General features: G+C 47.1%; 1 protein-coding gene across 6 annotated transcripts in view; it reads right to left on the bottom strand.

Moving 5' to 3' along the window:
• Window positions 1–21,856, bottom strand: part of Tet3 (tet methylcytosine dioxygenase 3) — a 95,176-nt gene that overhangs the window by 17,474 nt on the left and 55,846 nt on the right. For all 6 annotated transcript variants that reach the window (XM_051154800.1, XM_051154799.1, XM_051154801.1 and 3 more), the window contains one exon: window positions 3,851–3,941. In XM_051154800.1, the coding sequence (XP_051010757.1) occupies window positions 3,851–3,941 (91 nt within the window). The remainder of the gene's footprint in view (window positions 1–3,850; window positions 3,942–21,856) is intronic.

Raw genomic sequence — 21,856 nt, forward strand, 5'->3', positions numbered from 1 at the left:
GAAGGTCAATGCCTCTACCCACCGAGCCGTCCTGCTTGCCCATTTACCTCTAGAACAGAACCTGTCAACTGCTGCTTTGCTTCTTTCGCCTTAAATGCCTTACCTCCTGCCTAACCATGACGAGCCTAAAACTACCAGATTCTGAGTCTGTGAGGACTGGCTATGGTTCTGGAAGGTTGGCCCCAGGATCATCAGCAGGTCTTTCTGAGAGCCAGGTAGGTAGGCGGGTTATCAGGTCCTACTCAGACCAGGAATGGGGCCCAGGGCCCTGCCTGTGCTCTCACAGTCCCCCAGCAGCTTTGGACTCCTGCTCAAATTTGAGAAGCATTAAATCTGGACTTCCCCAGGGCTAGCACTAGCATACGAATGAGATCAGTCCTCCCCGAGCTCACAGGACCCACGAGCTGTACAGGCTCTCTGCAGTGGCAGGCTGCAGAGGACCCTTTAAGGCTCTGTGTAGTGGGCCATCCACAGATTGTAGCTTGACCACTGATTCTAATTACCTATCAGCACCAGGACCTGGGTGTCCATGATGCCTATGAACACATTGGGGTATTTTAGAATCTGCTTTCAACTCCACTCCCTCCTCTAGATCTGTGCCCTACAGGCAGCTACAAAAGCCATCAAAACCCCCTTGATGTCAGTGTGTGCCCTTCCCCGACTTTGGCTAACCCGACAATAGAGCCCTCCTGTGAAGAGAGGTGCAGACAAAGTCACCTGTGGGGCTGGAGAGATGGCTCAGCGGTTAAGAGCACTGGCTACTCTTCCAGAGGTCCTGAGTTCAATTTCCAGCAACCACATGGTGGCTCACACCCATTTATAATGAGATCTGATGCCCTCTTCTGACATACGGGTGTACATGCAGATAGAACATTCATATACATTAAAACAAAAATTTAAAAGTCAGCTTGGGCCGGGCGTGGTGGCGCACGCCTTTAATCCCAGCACTCGGGAGGCAGAGGCAGGCGGATCTCTGTGAGTTCGAGGCCAGCCTGGTCTACAAAGTGAGTCCAGGATGGCCAAGGCTACACAGAGAGGCCCTGTCTCGAAAAAACCAAAAAAAAAAAAAAAAAAAAAAAAAAAGTCAGCTTGGACAAGCCACAACAGCAAGAAATGCATCGCCCACCTGCTTTCCTCCTTGTTCCAGAAAAGTAAGACATCTATAAGATAAACTCAGAAAAGAAAAGGGAAGATGGGCTGCTGTACAGGCTTTGTCTGTTAGAGATGAGCCCGTAATAATCTGTCCTATGGGAAAGCAGGTCAGCAGTGACTCCTTAAGGTCAAGTCATAAGATTCAGACTCCCACCACCAAAGGTGAGGACTCCCACTGCCAAAGGTGAGGACTCCCACTGCCAAAGGTGAGGACTCCCTCCGCCAAAGGTGACGCCCTCACGCTCTTCCTGGCGTGGGGTAAGCAGACCTGGCTCTCAGCTCACTGGCAGCCAATACAAAGATGGAGCCACAACCTGCTCCCAAGACTCATGGGGCCCTTATGGTGGAAACAAGCCATTTGCTGATGGAAAAAACAGGCATTCCCAGCTCTCGGAGGGGATCGTCCCTTGGATTTGTTTCTGAAGAATCTGTAGTTGGCTGTTATTTTTTAAAGCAGGGAGGGGGGAAAGTACAATCTCAACTCAATCCCTCCCTCCCATCCTTGTTTCAGAATGCACTCTGCTAAAATTAGAGAACTGTCTGGAAATCTTATAGAATTACTAACATTCCTGTCCAAAGGAGAACAACCAAACACAATTAAACCAAAATCACACTCTCCCAGCTCAGACCTGAGCAAACACTTGCACTCCCTTACCAAAACCGCTGGCAGGCCTGGAGTGTTGGGTCACACCCAGCACTAGAAGGTGGAAGCAGGCGGACTAGGACATCAAGGCCAGTGTCAGATACACAGTTAAGTGTGAGGTCTGCCTGAGCTGTCCAACTGTCTCAACAAACTAAAAAAACAAAACAAAACAAAACAACCCCCCCCCAAACAAAGCAAAAAACCCAACAATAAAAAAGTCATCATTAGCCAGGTGGTGGCGGCACACACCTTTAATCCCAGCCCTTGGGAGGCAGAGGCAGGCAGATCGCTGTGAGTTCGAGGCCAGCCTGGTCTACAAAGCGAGTCCAGGACACCCAAGGCTAACACAGAGAGATCCTGTCTTGAAAAAACAAACAAAAAAAGTCATCCTCCAAATGTGGCCCGGTGCAGTCTACAAACTGTGGCAGACATGCAAGGACACACAAACACACATGAGTCTAAGTCTCTTGTCCCGGGCTCAGGCAGGACCCTTTAAATCAAGACTACATTTGGAGTTGGTCTTTGATCAAGTGGCTTTTCTGATGGTTATTCTGAACAGAAACGTTTCCAGATGGCTTGGGAAATGAAGAGCGATTACTGCAGATCAGTGACCTCCATCCAGCTCAGCTTACAGCAGACCCAGTCTCCATCCCATTCTTGCTGCACTGACAGGATGAGCCCAGCTCCCCTATTCACAGAAGACCCGGCTCCCATGTCTGTAGGACCTAAGCCACTAAGCCTCCCACATGCACATGCTATGCACATGCACAAGCAAAGGTAGATCATCTTTGCTTTGTTTTATATAAAATTCTAATGGTTGGTTTTGAACACATCAGTGTACACACACAACAAGGGCAGCCCACGCTTTCTGGAGCACTTGTAATGGTTCGGTTTCCATGCCAGTCCAGTCTGTGTCCACAGCACTCCTATAATGCCAGCTCTGCTTTGTAGATAAGAAAACTGAGTTATATAACTCCCAAGGGGACTCAACAATAAGCATAGGATCAAACATTAAAGGCTCTATGTGAACCAGGCATGGTGGTACACGCCTTTAATCTCAGCCCTCAGAAAGCAGAGGCAGGTGGCTCTCTCAGTTTGAAGACAGCCTGGTCTACATAGGGAGTTCTAGAACAGCCCGGGAGACATAGAGAGACCCTGTCTAAAAACAAATAACAAAATTTCCATAAAAAGTCTCTATATGAACAACTTTAAAAAGAAAGAAAGAAAGAAAAGAAAGGAAGAGCTGTTAAATAACCCCACAGGAAAGCAGAGGCATGCGAATCTCCAAGATCAAGGCCAGCCTGGTGTACAGAGTGAATTCAGGACAGCCAGGATTACACAGAGAAACCCTGTCTTGAAAAAGAAGACAATCAAAAACCCCACTCCAATTCAGTACTGAATTGGTAAACTCATGATACCTTCAACTACAAAAAAGAAAGGAAAAAAAGCCATAACCTCACTCAGTCTTTTCCTCTAAAGTGACCTGAAAACAATGAACCACTTTTGTAGCAACATGTACCCTGACCCCAAGTCCCCAGAGTCTTTCAGGACTCCTTAAGATAAGTGTGCAACATGAATCCAGAACATCCTATACAGTAAAATCAGGGCAGACTCCAGTTATGACGTAATTTGGGTGGGGATGGGAAATCAAAACAAGACAACCCACCTGATGCCAACAGAATGTGAGCTCTAAGCACCCTTTTGCGGGACATCGAGCGGACAAGGGAGCATGGGAGCATGCCAAGCAGCAGTGTAGAAAAGTTACCCAAGAAAACCCGGCTGTGGAAGACTAACTCCATAAGCCATAACACCACACAGCAGTGTTTCTTCAATAAAGCTTTTTTGGGAACAAGAAAAGGGGTCGGGGCACACGGAGGGCAGCCCTACAGATGGCATGAAACCCACGGCAGAAAGTGAGATAGACTCCTGCTCTGAACCTGCCACCATCCAGATGTGGGGGTTCTCCCTGGAGCCATCTAGCGCGACCCTATGGACTCAGGTGCTTCCACATTCCACCGGCGCTCCCCGCTCTCCCTGGATGCCAGCGTCACTCACCGCTCCTCCATGAGTTCCCGGATAGAGGCTACTGTGGGGCCAGATCCCAGGTGAGTGTAATATGGGCCTTCATCTTTCTCCACTATTTGTTCTGCAGAAATACCAAGAGCAAGCATTATTTGGAGACAATTAGGCAACACTAATTCAGAAAGGCAAACCACTAGTAGGAAGTTAATAAGTATGTCACAAATAGCTGTAAAAACTGCTCAATTCCTATCAGGAAATACACAATAGAATTAAATTCATAATAAAGCACATCCATCAAATGGGAAAGTTTAAGAGCCTGATAAAACCAAGTCTTGTCAAGATGGCAGCCATTTCGAATTCGCCAGTACAGCTAGAGTCAGCAAGCTACCCCAGAAACACCACCAAAGGGAACCAAACTCCAGGGTTCACAGCAGCAGCACCTCTAAACATGGGCATCCATCAACAGGCAGAACAGTAAATTAAGTGTGGTACCATCCAAATTCACCAAGAAAGCATCACTTCGCCCCAGGGAGGAGTAAGTTCTTTTTGCAGTACTTGGGGTTGGATGCAAGACCTTAAGCGAACTATACAGTAACTCCTACCACTGAGGTATTATTCCCAGCCCCTTAGAGGAAACTAAGACAGTGCGTTGCTAAGTTACTCTAGCCACGTTTGCAATGGAAATCCTTCTCTTCAGGCTCCTGAGTTGGCAAATTCCAGGCCTGTGGCAGCAGGAAGAAGTTCTGATATGGCTATCTATCGCATAACAAGCCTCAGTGAAACACACTAGACACAGCAGGTACGGTGATGCACGCCTGTAACCCCGGTAACTGGGAGAATCAGGAGGAGGCTGCCAACCTCAACTAGGTGGCAAACCCAGGGCTATCGCAGGCTACAAGAGACCCTGTCTCAAAAGTGAAACTACAAATACATTAAGAATTCAGTTACATGAATTATCTATAAGAGAGGCCGGTTCATAAAACACAGGGAGCGTGCACTAGAAGTTATCAAAGAGCGAGGAATGTGGGGTTACTGCTTCACAGGCACAGGGGGGCTGTTTAAGGTGACAAAGAGTTTTGGAAACAGACAGTGGCGATGGCAGAATGACAGTACGGCACATGTATTTAAGGGCCCTGACTGCACATACATTTATACATGATTAAGTGTCAACTTTTTGTTAGATGTATTTTATTTTATCACAGTTAAAAAACCAACCAAACAAACAAACAAACAAACAGAAATGGGGCTGGTGATCTGGCTCAGTGGGTAAACGTGCTCGTCAGGCAAGCTTAGAGGCTTGAGTCATTCTTGGACCCACATAGTGGAAGGAAAGAACTGACTTCTGCAAGTTCTGACCTTTGCAACCATGCATTCCTCATCATAAAATGTAATAAAAATTTAGCCGGGTGTGGTGGCACACACCTTTATTCCCAGCACTCGGGAGGCAGAGGCAGGCAGATCTCTGTGAGTTCGAGGCTAGCCTGGTCTACAAAGGGAATCCAGGACAGTCAAGGCTACACAGAGAAACCCTGTCTTGAAAAACCAAAAAAAAGTAATAAAAATTTAAAAAATAAATAGAAACAAAGTGCTAATACATGCTGACGTTCATGGAGCCTGAGAACACTGTTAAGTGAAAGAAGCCAGGAAGCCCTCACAGTATATGGTTCCATTCGTGCAAATTTCCCCGAGTAGGTAAATCTGTAACAACAGAAAGAGTGGTGGCTGAAAGGGAAAGAGATGGGGAGTAACAGCCTAACCGGCATGGATTTCATTTTGGGCGAAGTAAAAGAATTTCAGAACTAGACAAGAGCTGGTTGCACAATGTGTGCGTTCTCCTCACCAACTTTGAAATGCCTAATTTCATGCTGTGTGAGGGTTATCTGCTAAAATAAGATAAAATATGCCCTTTTAAGTGAGCTTAAGTGGAAATTTCAAAGAAAAAGAACCAGACTCCAAGAGCAGATGTTCTGAATGGATACTGTAAGGCTGACAGACAGCCGGTAACTGTAAGCCACACATACTTAAGTTGGTTACGTTTGGCTCCTGTCAGAGGAGACAACTAGACGCCAACAGAGAAAGGAAACTGATGGAAGCCCACTGAGGAAGGTTCAGGAGTCCAGGGAGTAGGGTACCAACGTCAGCCTCTCACTTTTAAATGTATGCAATTATGTAAGACAATATAAGAGTATGTTAAGATGCTTGATGCTAATAATTACTAATGATCAATACAAAAAAAAAAAAAAAGTTTGTTATCTTTCAAACAAGTAAAACCCAGGGCTAGTGAGATGGCTCAGTGGGTAAAGGCACTTGCCGTCAAGCCCCACATGACACGAGTTTGGTACCTGGAACCCACGTGGTAGGAGGAGGGAACCAGCTCCTATACAAATTGCCCTCTGACCTTCAAATACACACATACATTTAGAGTAAACATCGCTGTAAAGCCATCATTTGTTATGACTCCATGAGAAATTCTGGCCACACACATCAAAACATGTATGAAAGGATTTTTACAGTATTATTAGCAATAGTCAAAACTGGAAGCAGCATGCAAGGTTAAAAAGGCTGCGCCCAGGACAGCCAAGGCCACACAGAGAAACCCTGCCTTGGAGGGCAAAAAGAAGCTATGCCCAACAGTATAAGCTAAAATCTAAACCCCAGTGTGATGGCATCATGAAGTGAGGTTCCCAAGAAGTAATTAGGCCATGGAAGTGAGCCTTGGGGCTGGAGAGATGGCTTAGCAGTTAAGATCTCTTATACAGACGACCAGAATTCAGTTGCTAACATCCATACTGAGCACCACTATGCCTATAAATTCTACCCATGTATCTACAAGCATGTGTTATCTATCTACCTACCTACCTATCCATCCATGCACCCATCCATCAAAGAGATGAGGGAGGGAGAGGGGGAGAGGGGGAGGGGAGGAGAGGGGGGAGAGGAAGAGAGGGGGAGGAAGAGAGGGGGAGGGGGAGAGAGGAGGAGGAGGGGAGAGAGGGGGAGGGGAGGGGGTGAGGGAGGGGAGGGGAGGGGGAGGGGAGGGAGGGAGGGGGAGGGGAGGGGAGGGGGAGGGGGGAGGGGAGGGGGAGAGGGGGAGGGAAGGGGGAGAGAGGGGGAGGGGAGATGGCTCAGTGAGTAAAGAGCTTACTGTGTAAACATGAGTCCTGAGCTCCCCAGCAACCATAAAAAGGGGGGGGGGGCATGTCAACTTGTATCTATAAGTACAACTTAGGGAGATGGGACTCTGTGTGTGTGTGTGTGTGTGTGTGTGTGTGTGTGTGTGTGTGTGTATACATGCACACAAAACTAGGTGGATCCTTTGAGCTCATTAGCCAGCCTAGCCAAGCTGATGAGCTCCAGGTTCACTGAAAGACCTTGTCTCAAAAAAAAAAAAAAAAAAAAGGAAATGATCAGAAGTTAGATGTTGAATCTGATCTCTACACACACGCACACACACAAGAGACACAGAAATCTTAACTCTTCTGCTTGTCCCCCTGCGTCAGGGAAGAGCCTATATCCCAGCTAGAAAGGGAGCTCCCACCAGTTACAGGGTCTTTGACCTGTGAGAATGCTCGCTTAAGCTGTCCAGTGTGGGGTGGGGCTATTTATAACAGTACACCCTAACACACACTCATAATCCGGCAACAGAAGATGGGTAAATAAAATGTAGTATTCACGGCTGGACCGCATCCAGGATGAGCCGACCACCACATGAGCACAGTGGGGGGCTGAAGGCCAAGCCTGAGCCAGCAAACTAGATTCCGTTTAAACATTCAAAGATAGCGGCGGCTAAACAATGCTGCTTAGAAATCCACACAGAGGTGGCAAAAGGAGACAGGACACTCAGACACTCAATGAACTCTGACCTTCAGAAAATGCATTTTCAAAAGAAAATCAAGTACGGCATTGTTTAAAAAAAAAAAAAAAAAGGTAAAGACAATGGTTTCTTGGGGGTTCAGGAACAAGAAAAGGATAGGAGGGGATCAGAGGAGCCTAGGGACCAGGCATGGCCTAGATCTTTAAGTATTTGGTGCTGATGTGGGCATTCGTTTTATAAATGTTCATGGAACTGTAAATGAAGGCTTTGCGAGCTGTTCTGTGAGTCAAAACCTTACAATTTTATAATGTAAAACATGCTAAAGAGTCTAGGGAGCTGGAGAGATGCCTCAGCAGTTAAAGAGCACTTGCTGCTCTTCCTGAGGACGTGAGTTCAGTTCTTGGCACCCACATGGTGGCTCTTAACCATCTCAATTCCAGTTCCAAGATATGTGATGCTCTCTTCTGGCCTCTATGGGCACCAAGCACGCACGTGGTACATAGACATACATGCAAGCAAAACCACATGCACATAAAACATTAAATAATTTAAGAGTCCATTTTAATTTTATATAGAACATTATACTGTTTTATGGTGGATACACACACACACACACACACACACACACACACACACACACACACACACACCGCTACTCCCTTTAAAGAGCAGTTGTTCCTGCTGCACAGGCAAGGGACCCACACAAGCTACCCTCATAGCATTGTACCACAGGGGAGGGATGGGATTTTTCAATGCTTAACTTTGGGTCAACTGGATGGAAATATTTGATCCATAGTTAGAAATTTAAAGCTACCCCTCACTCCCCAAAAATCGGAGTTGAAGATGGTCAGAGTTTAAGAGCATTTGTTGCTCTTCCAGAGGACCAGAGTCCACCCCCTACCCCAGCACCTGTCAGGCAGCTTACAACTGCCTGTAGCTCTAGCTCCACGTTATCCAGTGCCTCCTCTGGATCCACACACACACACACACACCAAACTTTTAAAAATTACACGAGTGCTGAAAAAATAAACAGATTATTCAAGTTATCACAGAGTAGGGAATATCTCAAAACATGACATAAAATCCACTAGCCACTGATTTAAAGCAAAAGACTCTAATAAGTCTAACTAGAGGGAACCTTACAGTAATCACAATCAAAAGTCATGCTGAAGACAAATCATACCTAGGGGAACAGTCTGGAACACCACACTAGTTTCCTTAATACACCAAGCTCTACCACAACTAACGAGAAAAGGGGACGGAATGATTCTTGGAGAATTACAAGTGGCCTGAACATATCTGAAGCCATTTCTCTCCTTTTTCGATGGGTCACTTGTCAAAACCCGTTAGGTCTGTGTACTGGAAAGGGCACAGGAAACAAGCAGTGTGGAGAGCAACACAGCCACGTGCTAAAACAAGTGCACAATCGGTCTGACCCAGCAATTTTAAAGGATTTATGTTTAGGAATTCGGTTGGATTTGCATACATCTGTCATATCAGCACTCAAGAGGATGAAGAAAAGGCTTTGTGAGTTTGAGACCAGCCTGGGCTATACAGAGGGTCATGTCGACTGAAGGTCAGGAGCTGGGGTGGGGAAATGGGTAGGGATGGTCCCTGGTATTGTTCATAATGGGAAATTATCATAAGTCCCCTACAGCCCCGCCAACGAACATTACTGAACCCTATGTTGGAATGTTGGAATTAGATTTATGTACAGAAAATTACTTCCAGGTATTTTTATTGAGGGTGGCCATATTTCCAATGCTATACACATATGTACACACATAAGCATAAAGGTATACTAGCATTACCAATGCTAGTAACATAGTTATGGCAAGCTTAAACTAAGTTCAGTCATCTCTTAGCCTCGTTTTAAAGAGCTGTTATCTATGCTTATGTGCAGCCTAGCAGATGCTCCTGGATGGCTCTCTGGCCCAGATCAGGACAGCAGTTGCTTCCTCAAAGCATGTCCCCATACCCCTAAGGCACCCTTCCATACCACAGACAAACAGAAGTGGCTCTTCCTGCTGAGGACTCTAGATGGAAGAGAGAACACAATTTCAACAGTGTCCACAGCTGCCCCACACCACACCATCTCAACACAACCCCTATACTTGGAACCACACACCATCGCCACAGGCTCCTGCCACACACCCGCACAGGCCCGTGTGTGTGTGTGTGTGTGTGTGTGTGTGTGTGTGTGTGTGTGTGTGTGTGTGTGTGTGTGTGTGTGTGTGTGTAGCATCAATACTGTGCGTTTTCTGTGAATGCTCACACATGTGCAGATACGTGTATGTGTGAATGTGTGCAAGGGCCTGAGTGGATAACAAGCATCTTTCCCATCTCACCTCTACGTTATTCATTGAGACGAAGTCTCCAAACTGAACACAGATTTGGCCAACCCAGCTAGTCTAGCAAGCCAGGTCACCCTTCAAAGTGTTAGGATTACAGGTAGGCCACTATGCCTACCTGGCATCTGTGTGGGTTCTAGGGATCCAAATTCCAGTCCTTGTGCACGGTGAGCACTTTATTTACTGAGCCCCACCCCCACCCCCATAGCCCTCTACCTTTCCTCCCCGCCCTTTGAGACAAAATTTCTCTCTGAACATGGAGCTCGGCATTTTGGTTAGACTGGCTGTCCAATAACCACCCCCTGTGCCAACGGTGTCCTTCACCCAGCTCTGGGGCTACAGATGTTCATGTGGGTCCTGGGGACTTAAATGCTGGCCCTTATGCTTACATAGAAAGCACTTTACCCACCAAGCTGTCACCTTAGCTCAAGAGCGCATCTGCCCTAAGGCCCAACTGAGCTTTCCCGGGCACCTGGTACATGCCGGGTATCAAGGAGAGGATCTGATCTGCTATGTAACCGCTAGTGGTACACAGAAGAACAAATATGATCTCGTGGACAGGAACCTGGGCAACAACGGTGGTTACATTCCCAACCTCTCTAATCCCTATGCCTCTGCGTGCAAAATGAAAGGCTCAGCCCAGCGTCTGGCACAAACATGAACGCAACAGGCTGCTATTGTTCAGGCTCTGTCAACAACAGTGAGGCTGCGAGTGACCCACACAACCTTCATAAGCCCCAAAGCAACTAAAAGGTAGATATACGTTTGCAGAGCAGTTGAGAATTTGATGAGCTATCAGATGCCAAGGCCTCAGCATTTTCTGAATGGCTCCAAGCATAGCTTACAAAAACGACTTGCTCCAAATACACCCTATTCTGAGGCATACAAAAACAGGAGCTGACAGACAGAGGAAGCACAGTGGAGGCCCGGAGAGAGCAGCCTCGAGGATGCGGGGGTTGGAGTTAGTGGTCTGAGCGCTCTTTATAGGTGCTTAGTAGACAGCTACAGCATGGCATACAGAAAACAGGATGTGACTGTGACAGAACTTGTGGGCTTTGCTCCAGCTCCTGCTGTGCAGAGAAAGTTCAAAGGAATGAGCTAACCGGAGGGTCTTGCAAGGCAACCGAGCACCAGGGTGACTTTGGTGGCTACCTTCTGCCCCAGGTCGGACAACATCAGCTCACATGGTCAAGGTGAAGCTGGAAACTGAAGCCTGGCAGTTCCGTCCCTAACCAAGCCAGTCTGGAAACCGGCTGGTTGGGTTTCTCTGGGAGAGCTGCCGAAACACGGGGAAGACACCCCAAGAAAAAAAGCAAGGCCACTTGCAGCAGTTGACAACACAGCCCAGGTGCGTCTTAAAAACACCATTTCTTTTAAGTGCACTTCCTTTCCTGAGCATGTTTTTTTATATGGGAGTGGACATTCTAGGAAAAAGAAATCTGACCCAACACGTATATTTAACTATGAAACTTGTGTGTACACACATAAACCCAACAGCGCCCATTTTTTTGTTATGTAAATATCCCATTTTACATCTTTTTGCCTTAAATTTTTATTTTGCATGATCATGTATGTGCCACAACACATGTGCTGAGGTGGGTGGGAGGTGGTATGGGGTCTGTTCTCTCTCCACCTTTACACGAGCTCCAGAGGTCAAGCCTGGGCTGACAGGCATGCACAAGATGAGCCGCCTCACTGGACCACGGTTTGCTTTACATGGTCACCATGACAACCGGCACCTTTATAGGTTCCTGAGTTAGGTGTTAACATTAAGATATACAGCTATAGGGGCTGGAGAGGTGGCTCAGAGGTTAAGGGCACTGGCTGCTCTTCCAGAGGTCCTGAGTTCAATTCCCAGCAACCACGCGGTGGCTCACAAGCATCTATAATGAGATCAGGTGCCTTCTTCTGGCATGCGGGGGTACGCGCAGGCGAAAATACTGTATACATAATAAAAGAGTAAAGAAAAAAAAAGTCTTAAAAAGAGATATAACTATAAGTATCAAAGTTATGTAAAAACCCTATACTTCATTTGAATTGCAAGTGTTTAGTGTGTGGCTCAGCTTCTCAACATGGTAGAGACCCACACACCTCAGATAATGAACTTACAGGGTGTCAGATGACTCCGCCAGTGGTCACTGGTCTGATGCTTGGGCCTGTGGTGGCACAGAGCACCACTGTGGGAATGCGGGGCTTAGGAGGCCTGTTCTCCTTATGGCAGCAGGGAAAAAGAGAAGAGGAAGGAGGTGCATCCTGCAGCGATGCTCTCTAAGCAACAAGGTAAGCAACCCAGAATAGCATAAGAAAGTCCCTGAAACGGACCAGATTCACTAGGCCCCTCCCTACCAGAGTAAGCAAGAAGAGCTGGGTTTGTCCTACAACCAGAACATCTGCCTGGAAGCTGCAGAAACACGCCAACTGCCTGGAAGAGCTTCAGACCAGAGTCACTCGGAAAGGACACTCCCCAACCTGCTGAGCTGCCTGTAGGCTGTAGTGTGCTTCAGGTTTCCCAGATTTTGTGAGCTGTCACCATGCTGGGGTAGGCCGCCTTGGATGCAGCTGTTGGAGTCATTTCTGTTCCTGTAAGTAACCCTTTACCCATATTCCTGTAAGTAACTCCAATAAAACTCATTTGTTCACTAAATTGGACTTTGGTGGTATCCGTACTTTGGGGTTTTTTTTGAGATCCCTATGTGGGGTGAGTAGATGTGTGTGTTGCATCTTCCCAGGAAAAGTTTTGCCACACAACAAGTGTATATTCCCAATGGCCTAACTTACTTCCATTAGAGCCCACCTCCTAGTGGTTCACTTTCTCCCAGTAGTGCCACAGGTTAGGAACCCAGCCTTCAACACGTGGGCCCTTGAAAGGCATCAATAGCCAAACTATAGCAATCACTATAAATGTAGTCTCTACTCACTGAAACAGCTAAAAGCCCCAACCCTCTAGGAGCTGCGGACACGCCAGCGCTTTATTCTGACTTTTAAATATCATCATCCACCAAAGGACCAAGGGGCTCAGAGGAAGGGTCAACACGAGGTCTAAGGCCAGAAGAGGAGGCATGTACTTCAAACATCTTGCAGAAAAAGCAAACAAGCACAGACAGAATGCCTGGGGAGTGGGAGGTGGGCACAGGTAAGCTATGTGCAAAGAGCTCTGGAGCTGGCCTGAAAGTGCTTTAACCAGTCAAACCTGGGAGAAGCCATGCAAAAAGGCAACTGTAGCAAACACACATTAAATATAAGCATTGGAAGAGAAATGCTTAACCAACGAAACAATGACACAGGAATACAAAGAGAGAGACCTTTCTTTACAACCACGGGAAGGGGGGGGGGGACTGTTTCATTTGCTGGTCTTTGCAGCATTTACATGCACCACAGAAAGGAAAACTGCTTTGTAAAGTATGAGAACACTTTTATATCATTTGAAATTGGGCTTGTAGAAAAGCTCTGAGACTTGTCTAAACAGACCCATCAGTATATACAGAAAACAGCAGGAGCTAAATAATCAGGGCACCACTTTCCACAACCACATCCACTGTGTCCACTGTGTGTTGTTAAGCATCAAATGGTTTTGAAAAAAATTATTTTTAAGTGTGTGTGTCTGAGAGAGGGGTTGGGGTTGGGCTCGAGGAGTGCAGGTACTCAAGGAGGCCAGAGGAGGCATCCGATCCCCTGGAGCTGGAGTTACAGGCAGTTGTGAGCCACCCACCACGGGTGCTGGGAGGCAAATGTAGGTCCCCTAGAAGTGCAGCAAGTGCTCTTCACTGCGTGCATAGTAACTTCTTGTTTCAATTCTGAGCCACAGCACATTCTTTTTGAGGACACTTTAATTAAACATACTGATGGCTGTCAGGGGGTCAGGGGTTTGGAGAAGTGGGAAGTTGCAAGTTTGACTGTGTTAGTCAGCTTACCTAAGTGGAATCATGCCGTGTACACGGTTCTGCAACTAGACTATTTCACCTAGAGAGAATGCTTTCTAAGTCTGCTCATATCCAGAAACATGCTAGGAATCAAATACAGGTAAAGACTGAAAGAATGACAAAATCATCACTCTACCATGAGCGATAAAAATTAATCCATTCGTTGCATACTAGCCCAAGGGGCATGTCCCACGAAAGCCTTCACTTACCAGGAAACTGGGACAGAGGGAAAGGCATCCTATTGGGACTCTAAATGAGAGACGCATGGGAGAATAGCAAAATAAAAGGATCCAAAGGGTCCTAGAAATCTACAAGTAGAACAATATGATAGGCAGATTTGGGCCCAGGGGTCCCGCTCAAACTAAGGCACCAGCCAAGGACAATACAGGAGGTAAACTTTAAACCCCTTCCCAGATCTAGCCAATGGTCAGAATATTCTCCACAGTTGAGTGGAGAGTGTGATATGACTTTCTCACGTACTCTGGTGCCTCACATTTGACCATGTCCCCTGGAGGGGGAGACCTGGTGGCACTCAGAGGAAGGACAGCTGGTAGCCACGAAGAGACTTGATACCCTATGAGAATATACAGGGGGAGGTAATCCCCCTCAGGAACAGTCATAGGGGAGGGGAATAATGGGAAAATGGGGGGGGGGGAGGAATGGGAGGATACAAGGGATGGGATAAACATTGAGATGTAACAAGAATAAATTAATAAAAAATAAAAAAAATTAAATTAAATTAAAAAAAAAATTAATCCATTCGGAGGATCATGGGGATCCGAGCGGCTTTGGCCATCACAAGAATGACCTGGATGCAAAGGGGGCTGAGTAACTTCCTAACAGCAATACCCACTCTAACTGCCCTAACAGTGGTTAACAGGGCATCACTAACAGGGGCTAAACAAGCCCTTAGACCTCACTTTCAGTCCACACGAAACACAGGATCCAGAAGCATGTTAACCAACACCACGAGCCCAGAGTGCAGATGAGACAAGGGAGCAAGCTGGCCCTGGTCTCTCTGATGGACACTTAGATTTGGCTGGAGCTCTCTGCAGGCAGTGCTGTGTCACTGGGGGGATGGGGGGGTGGGGGATGGGTAAAGACACTACTCCACAAGGCTGAGATAATGTGCTACATATGCTCTGTGTCAGCAACCAATGCCTGGTATTTCCCGCAGCAAAATGAAGCTTAACAGCCTTCTCGGCGGCGCTAACACTAGGAGCCTGTAAGCCATTAGGAGGGATGAGCCTACTTATAACATTTTGCTTCCTGGCATTTGGTATTTCATGAAAATTAGTAAGCAGTGAACATTATTTCCTGTTTTTTGCCATAGTTTTGTATCCCCCCCCCCACACCATACCACTTCTAACTTGGACAATCTCTATTCTGTTTTTGCTGACACTAGTGGGATCTTTAGGGGGGGGAAGAATTGGTGCCTTTAGAATGTCTTCCATCTCCTTTACCATCTGCTGTGTTGTTGTTGTTGTTGTTGTTGTTAGACAGGGTTTTTCTGTGTAGGTTGGCTGTCCTGGACCAGGCTGGCCTCGAACTCACAGCAATCTGCCTGTCTCTGCCTCTGTGTGCTGGGACTTAAAGGTGTGCGCCACCACACCCAGCCTTACCATCTGCTTTTTGATAGTGTTCTTGTGATTATACTTCCCTCTCTGGATGATAAAATGTTTAATATAAGCAGGGAGTGGTGGGAAACGCCTTTGGCCCCAGCACTCAGGAGGCAGAGGAGGGCAGTTCTCTGAATTCCAGGCCAGCCTGGTTTACAGAGTTAATTCTAGGTTAGCCTAGTCTACAGAGTGAATTCTGAACTACTCGGGGAGGGAGGGAAGTGAGGAATAAAAGAGGGAGAAAGGTACACAATTTAATAAATTCATTTAAAATATGAGTGACCTTTGCATTTTATTTATTTTGACATTCTGGTCCTGGAGGCAGGGTTGTGTGTAGACTTCAATCTACACAAATTGGCTTTAATCTCAGTTTGTAGCCAAGGATGACCTTGAACCTACATATCTGCCTCTAGCACCCAAGTGCAGGCATTACAGGCAGGTACCACCATGCTTGGTGAAGCTTCTGTTTAGAGGCGCTACCAGTTACTCTGTACTCATTCTGACTGTCGGTAGCACTTACTGCTAGCCCCTCCCCTAGCACAACTTCCCTCGTCTGTCATTATTTTGTGCATTCCTGCATATTAGACATCTCCCCTCTACCCAGACATGGTTCCTCCATGTAACAGCCCTGTCTGTCGTGACCAGGCTGGCCTCGAACGCACAGTGATCTGCCTGCGTCTGCCTCCCAAGTGCTGGGATTAAAGGCATGCGCCACCACTACTCAGCATGGACATATCTTAATGAGTCCTTTACGTGCACGAATAGGGATTTAACCGAGCACTGATCCCAAGTCACTCAAGAATATTTCAATACTCAGAGAGCTGCAATAGACGATTCCAACGTAAAAAACCTTTACTAATCAACGAGACACAGGTCAACAGGGTCACATGGACCCTTTACCAAAGAGGATGATGCGCATAAAGGCACAGTGAGAGTCTATCACATACCGCAGCGGCAAAGACTGGCACTACCTGCTGGTAGGGATGCAGGGTTTAAGTCATTACAACCACTCTGGCTAGCTGATGGTACAACCCTACCACCTACAGTGGAACACAGCCTTAGCCCTAGGAACAAATAACTTCAGAGATCCACCTGCCTCTGCCTCTAGCGATCTGCCCCTCATTCTTACTGTGGAGTGAAGCTCCCGTTTTTGAGCATGCCTTGGTGGAGCCCCACACCAAAGGTGCTCTTTCATACCATTCCCAATTTCAGTTCGTCCCCCTATACCCGTCTATGCTTTTTACTCCGAGGGAGGGTCTTGCTTATTGTGCGGGCTGGCCTTGACCTCACTCTAATCAGATCTTCAACTTTGGCTCTTCCTACCTCAGGATTATAGGCGGCCAACACCAGCCTCAGCATTAAGTAATCTTTGACAGGGGAATCTTATATGCCCAAGGCGTCTCTCACTTGTGGCTTTCTCATAATATTTTGCAATGGATGTTGTGGGGTGGATACTTCTTTGTTGTAAGCTGTTGTGGCTGGGGCTCGGCATCATCCATGCCCTTTGGATGTCAGCACTATTGTATCTGCTCTGAGCCCAAAATGTCTTCAATCAAGAGGGATAAATTAGCCCTCCTTTTAATTAAAACCACAGTTCCAGACTTGTTTGACTGAAATAGACTACTACCCTTGTTTATTTAGCTACTGCTCATGTTCTTCCCTTAGGAACTAACCCAGAGAAAGCAACTCAGTGGGCCGGAAGTGGGGCAGGAGCTGGGCAGGAGTATAGCTCCAGGTCTATGTTTTGTGGTACTGATGGCTCTAGACCCCTGGCTTTGTGTGTTGAGGGCTGCGTTACAAGCTCTGTCCTGATGGGGACAGGCTTTGGGCACTTTGGACCACTCTGTCCAGTTTTTAAAAGCCTCACATTGGGTACGACTTGTGTGTGGAGTGTCAGTGAAGATTACTCCCTGCACAGTGGCCTCACTCTGACTGACCCTGCTGGGTCTCACCTACAGATTGGTTCCTGGTATCCGGCCTCTCTGGTTGCCAGCCAACCAGAGCCGAGAGCTCCTTCAAGTGAAGTCCTTCAAGTGAGCTCCCCACTTTGCCTGTATACACTTTCCCCAAAGGTGGTCTCCAGTCTCTAAGTTATGGGGTTCCTGAGGCCCCAGGATTGTTTCCCCAATACCCAGTGCTGTGCACCCTACTGCTGTTCCCTGAACAAGTGTCTATGCTGGCAGGCAAGCCGGGCACTTGTGGCTTAAGATGGGAGCCCTCCCTGCTTGGGTCGAGGAACTTTCTCCTTTTCTTCTATTCCTTTGGGCTCCTTTCATCGGGTTTCAGAAAAGGAATATTCTGCTATCTGGATATTAGGTCACCATTTCCCCCCTTTCAGTCCCATGTGGTACTACTTCCTCCTCCATTAAGGTAAAGAGAGAAATGATTTAACTCTACGTAGAGAAAAATCTGTTTCCGCTCCTCACAGAGGACAGTAAGACAAGAAGTGAAGTGAGGTGTCTTCTTTTTTCTTTTCTTTCTGAAATATATATACAAGAGCTCCGCTGTGAGAGGGCTAAGGAGCGTAACATACTATTTTTGGGAGAGCGCCTCCCACAAGGCTTGGGGTATTTTCCTTAACCCCTATGCACCTCATTTTACACTCATTAAGACAGAAAGAAAGCTCTGTTCTACGCCTACCAGGCTGGGGAGAGAGATGAAATGCATTTTTCTATCATTAGCAAGAGGCAAATGAAACCACTCATGATGAAAGAGGGACCCTGAGTGTCTGAAGGACCTCCCACCTGCCCCTCCCTCTCCACACTTGCACACTGCGGAGAGCAAGCAAGGCGTGTCACTGAAGTCTGACAGCTGGAGGTCGAGCCCCAAGACCCACAAGGCGGAAAGAGAAGCAAGTACCTTTGAGCTCCCCATGCACACTGTGGCACATGGGCACACTCACACACACACTCCACTCTCCCAGTGGGGAAAGCTAAAAACAGAATGCACATGGGAACGGTGAGCACGGCTTTCGGGACACTGGTACACAGAAACCATGTACAGCCAATGCCCAGACCACATCGGGCTCAACTTGCACCTACTGGCTCTTTCCTAGCAATCCTCTGTAAGGCCTCCGTTTTTAAATTCAATGTTATGGGCAGCTTGTGCACACAGCCAATAAGATCCATTCCCCGAGTGTCCTCTGGTGTGACATTTCCTGAGAGTTGTAAGCCCATAGCGGGGAGGGGGGAGGGCGGGGCAAGCAGATGGTCAGGACCTTTCTTGGATCAGGACTACTAGGTGGAATTCTTAAACATGATCAGGTCACCCTGATGTCTATGTTACTGGGAATAGATCTACGCACCTTGATGTAAAAGGCCCACTAGCTGACTACAAAGATGGAAAGCGAAGAGATAACACCTATGTTGATCACACATCTCTGACAAGATGAAATACAGACGTGGAATAAGGTTGACCAGTTAACCCAAAAACCGCATAGAGTACTTGCCAGCCCAGATGCTTCAGAACAACAACAGACGATCTTGTTATCAAGACACACAGGCTTTTGCCGGGGGATGGGGGGGCAGGGGGGTGGGGGTGGGTGGGGTAGGGATAAGTGGGGTGGGGGGTGGGGGGGTGCACACCTTTAATCCCAGCACTCGAGAGGCAGAGGCTGGTAGATCCCTGTGAGTAGGAGGCCAGCCTGGTCTACAAACTGAGTCCAGGTCAACCAAGGCTACACAGAGAAACCCTGTCTCGAAAAAACAAACAAACAAACAAGAAACACAGGCTTTAACTGCAGAGATGAGCACACGGAGCACAGCCAGCCAGAGAAGCCCCAGCACCGATCACTGACTCACTCAGTACTGATGCTCAAAGCTCCCCAGGGGGACTTTATCCTGCCTTCTCCACGACTTCTCACATGACCTTCCCCCTCAAATGCGAGCCCTCCCTGCTGAACATTGGTCATCTGTGTTCTAAGGCTTCCTCCTAGTCTACACAGCCTGGACATGACCACAACTGAAAATTCAAATCATCATCTCCAGTTCATGAATCCAACCTTGGCTCCCTCCCACACATCTGCAAGGCCGGCCTGTAGGTCTCCTCCACCACACACCCAGTTGCCCAACCTGAATCTCAAGAGTCACATCAACTGCTGCTCCTCCTCCTCTCCCGCCACCTAGCCACTGATGGACTTCTCTTTCCCCTCCTTCCTAACCAGCAGTCACTTTTTAAAGACAGGGTTTCTCTACAGAGCTCTGGCTGTCCTGGAACTCACTATTAGACAAGGCTGGTCTCGAACTCAAGAGACCCACCTGCCTCTCTCTCCCGAGTGCTGGGATTAAGGGCATGTGTCACCATGTCTGGCCTTTGGCAGTTACTCTTAGCCCAGGCACCCACAATTCCTTGCTTGAGCTTGTAAACTGGTTTCTCTGCTTTTAGTATCATCCCTCCTTCCCCGAGACTGCCCCTCCCACCGCTCCCAGCTAACACACCAGCCACACCAGAACTTGTCTTTCATGTCTTCCCCACATCTCATGTGGTTTGCATGCCTTTTCACTTCCCCATACCCACAGCCCTCTCCTTAGTGTTTCCTTAGCAACTGTACCCGTTTACCTTCTATGACCCTCTAAAACTCAGACATCACCCCTACCAGGAAGTCTTCTTTGCTGTCCTCTGAACTTAGGACTGGAGTCTCTACTTTTATCCAAAATATTCTATTGTTTTACAACTATTTTAAGAATCATCAAAATGAGTACAAAGGAAGGGGACACATTTTCATAAAATGAAAGCTGCAGGAAATAGGCTCTACATGATTATAAACCAAGACAAATTTGTGCTCTCCATTCAGGACTGTCCCTACTTGCTGTTGCCTGGTAGTCACTGCAGCCAGCCACATCTGCTGAACAATGAATGTCCCTCCCCTCAGCTTTCACTGTGCTCTGGGCAAAGGAGAGGCTGGTCTCATAGCCACTTCTTTAGGCATGATAATGGGCTTAAAATGCAGAAGTTCTATGAAATCTGCCCCCTGACCCCCACACATCTAACCTCCTGCCTGGGCTCTGGGCTAGTCCCCACAGCTTCCTGTTGGCCGCACCTCAGACACATTAAGGCAACGATTAAAAGCTAACACAGATTGCTTTCTCATCTATGAAATGATATCTAGATCTTAAAGGATGCTTTTCCCACTAAAATGTCATTCAGATTCGTTCTCTGTCCTAATCTTTCTCCTCTGGGCATTTCTCCATTACTGAGCGTGGACACAGCAGTCCCCACAGCTCAGTGCCCTGCCCATCTTTGCCAAGGGTCACAGGATGGTTAAGGGCAAACAGGGTAGCTCCAATGCAAACTTCAAAATACTAGGAATATTTCAACACCCACACCCGCTGCCCCTCAGAGCTAATGCCTTCCACACTGTCTATACTTTATTTTGAAATTTCATAGCTGCCTTTAATTTTAGAATTCCTAAAACAAACTTAGATATATCCTACCAAACATCCAAGAAATTCATAATTTGTTTTTAAGACAGAGTCTTTCTACACAGCATCAACTAGCCTATAACTTCTTATGTAGCCCAGGTTGGCCCCAAACTTATGATTCGCCTATTTCAGTTCCCCCAAGTGCTGAGATTACAAGTACATGTCACCATATCTTGCTCCATAATTCTCACATATGGGTAATGCTCTTGGTTTTTAAGTTTCTTGTACTATGTTATAGGAAATGTTTTGTTTTGTTTGGGTGTTTGTCTGTATCAATGTGTGTGCCATGTTTGTGCCTGGTGCCAGCAGAGGCCAGAAGAGGGAGTCCGATGGCCTAGAACTAGAATCACAGATGGTTTTAAACCTCTGGTAACCGAACCCAAGCCCTCTGGCAAGAGAAGCAAGTGTTGTTAAGCATGGATTAGGAACAGTTCATGGGTTCTTCTATCTCACCTTACATCAGGGCAATCCAGAGTCAGCCTGATTCAGAGTCTACGCAGAGCAACTGAAAAGGACCATTCTGGACATAGGGCTCTAGATGCTTCTAAAATAATATTGAATGTCTTTTCCTAACAGGAGCCTCAGACCCTCTGGAAGCTGAGGTTAAAATGCTTCGTCCTGCTACTGTGTGTTGTAGTTAGGCCTTGCTTACCAGTTAGCTGGCTTCAGTCCAATAAGACCTGCTAGGGAGCCTGCAGCCACTGCTCAGTGGTAATGACCTGTGATGCAAGCCTGATCACCTGAATCTGATCCCTGATCCCACTTAATAAAGGAGAAAGTCAGCTACAGATTGTTTTCTGACATCCCCTGCACCACACACATACAAAAAATTAAAAGAAAAATAAGAGTATGACATGGTGGTTAAGAGCCCAAGTCCTTAAGTTCGAGTCTGCATTCTACCATTTCTCTGACCCT

This window comes from Acomys russatus, chromosome 13 (assembly GCF_903995435.1).
Source record: "Acomys russatus chromosome 13, mAcoRus1.1, whole genome shotgun sequence".
Taxonomy (NCBI): domain Eukaryota; kingdom Metazoa; phylum Chordata; class Mammalia; order Rodentia; family Muridae; genus Acomys; species Acomys russatus.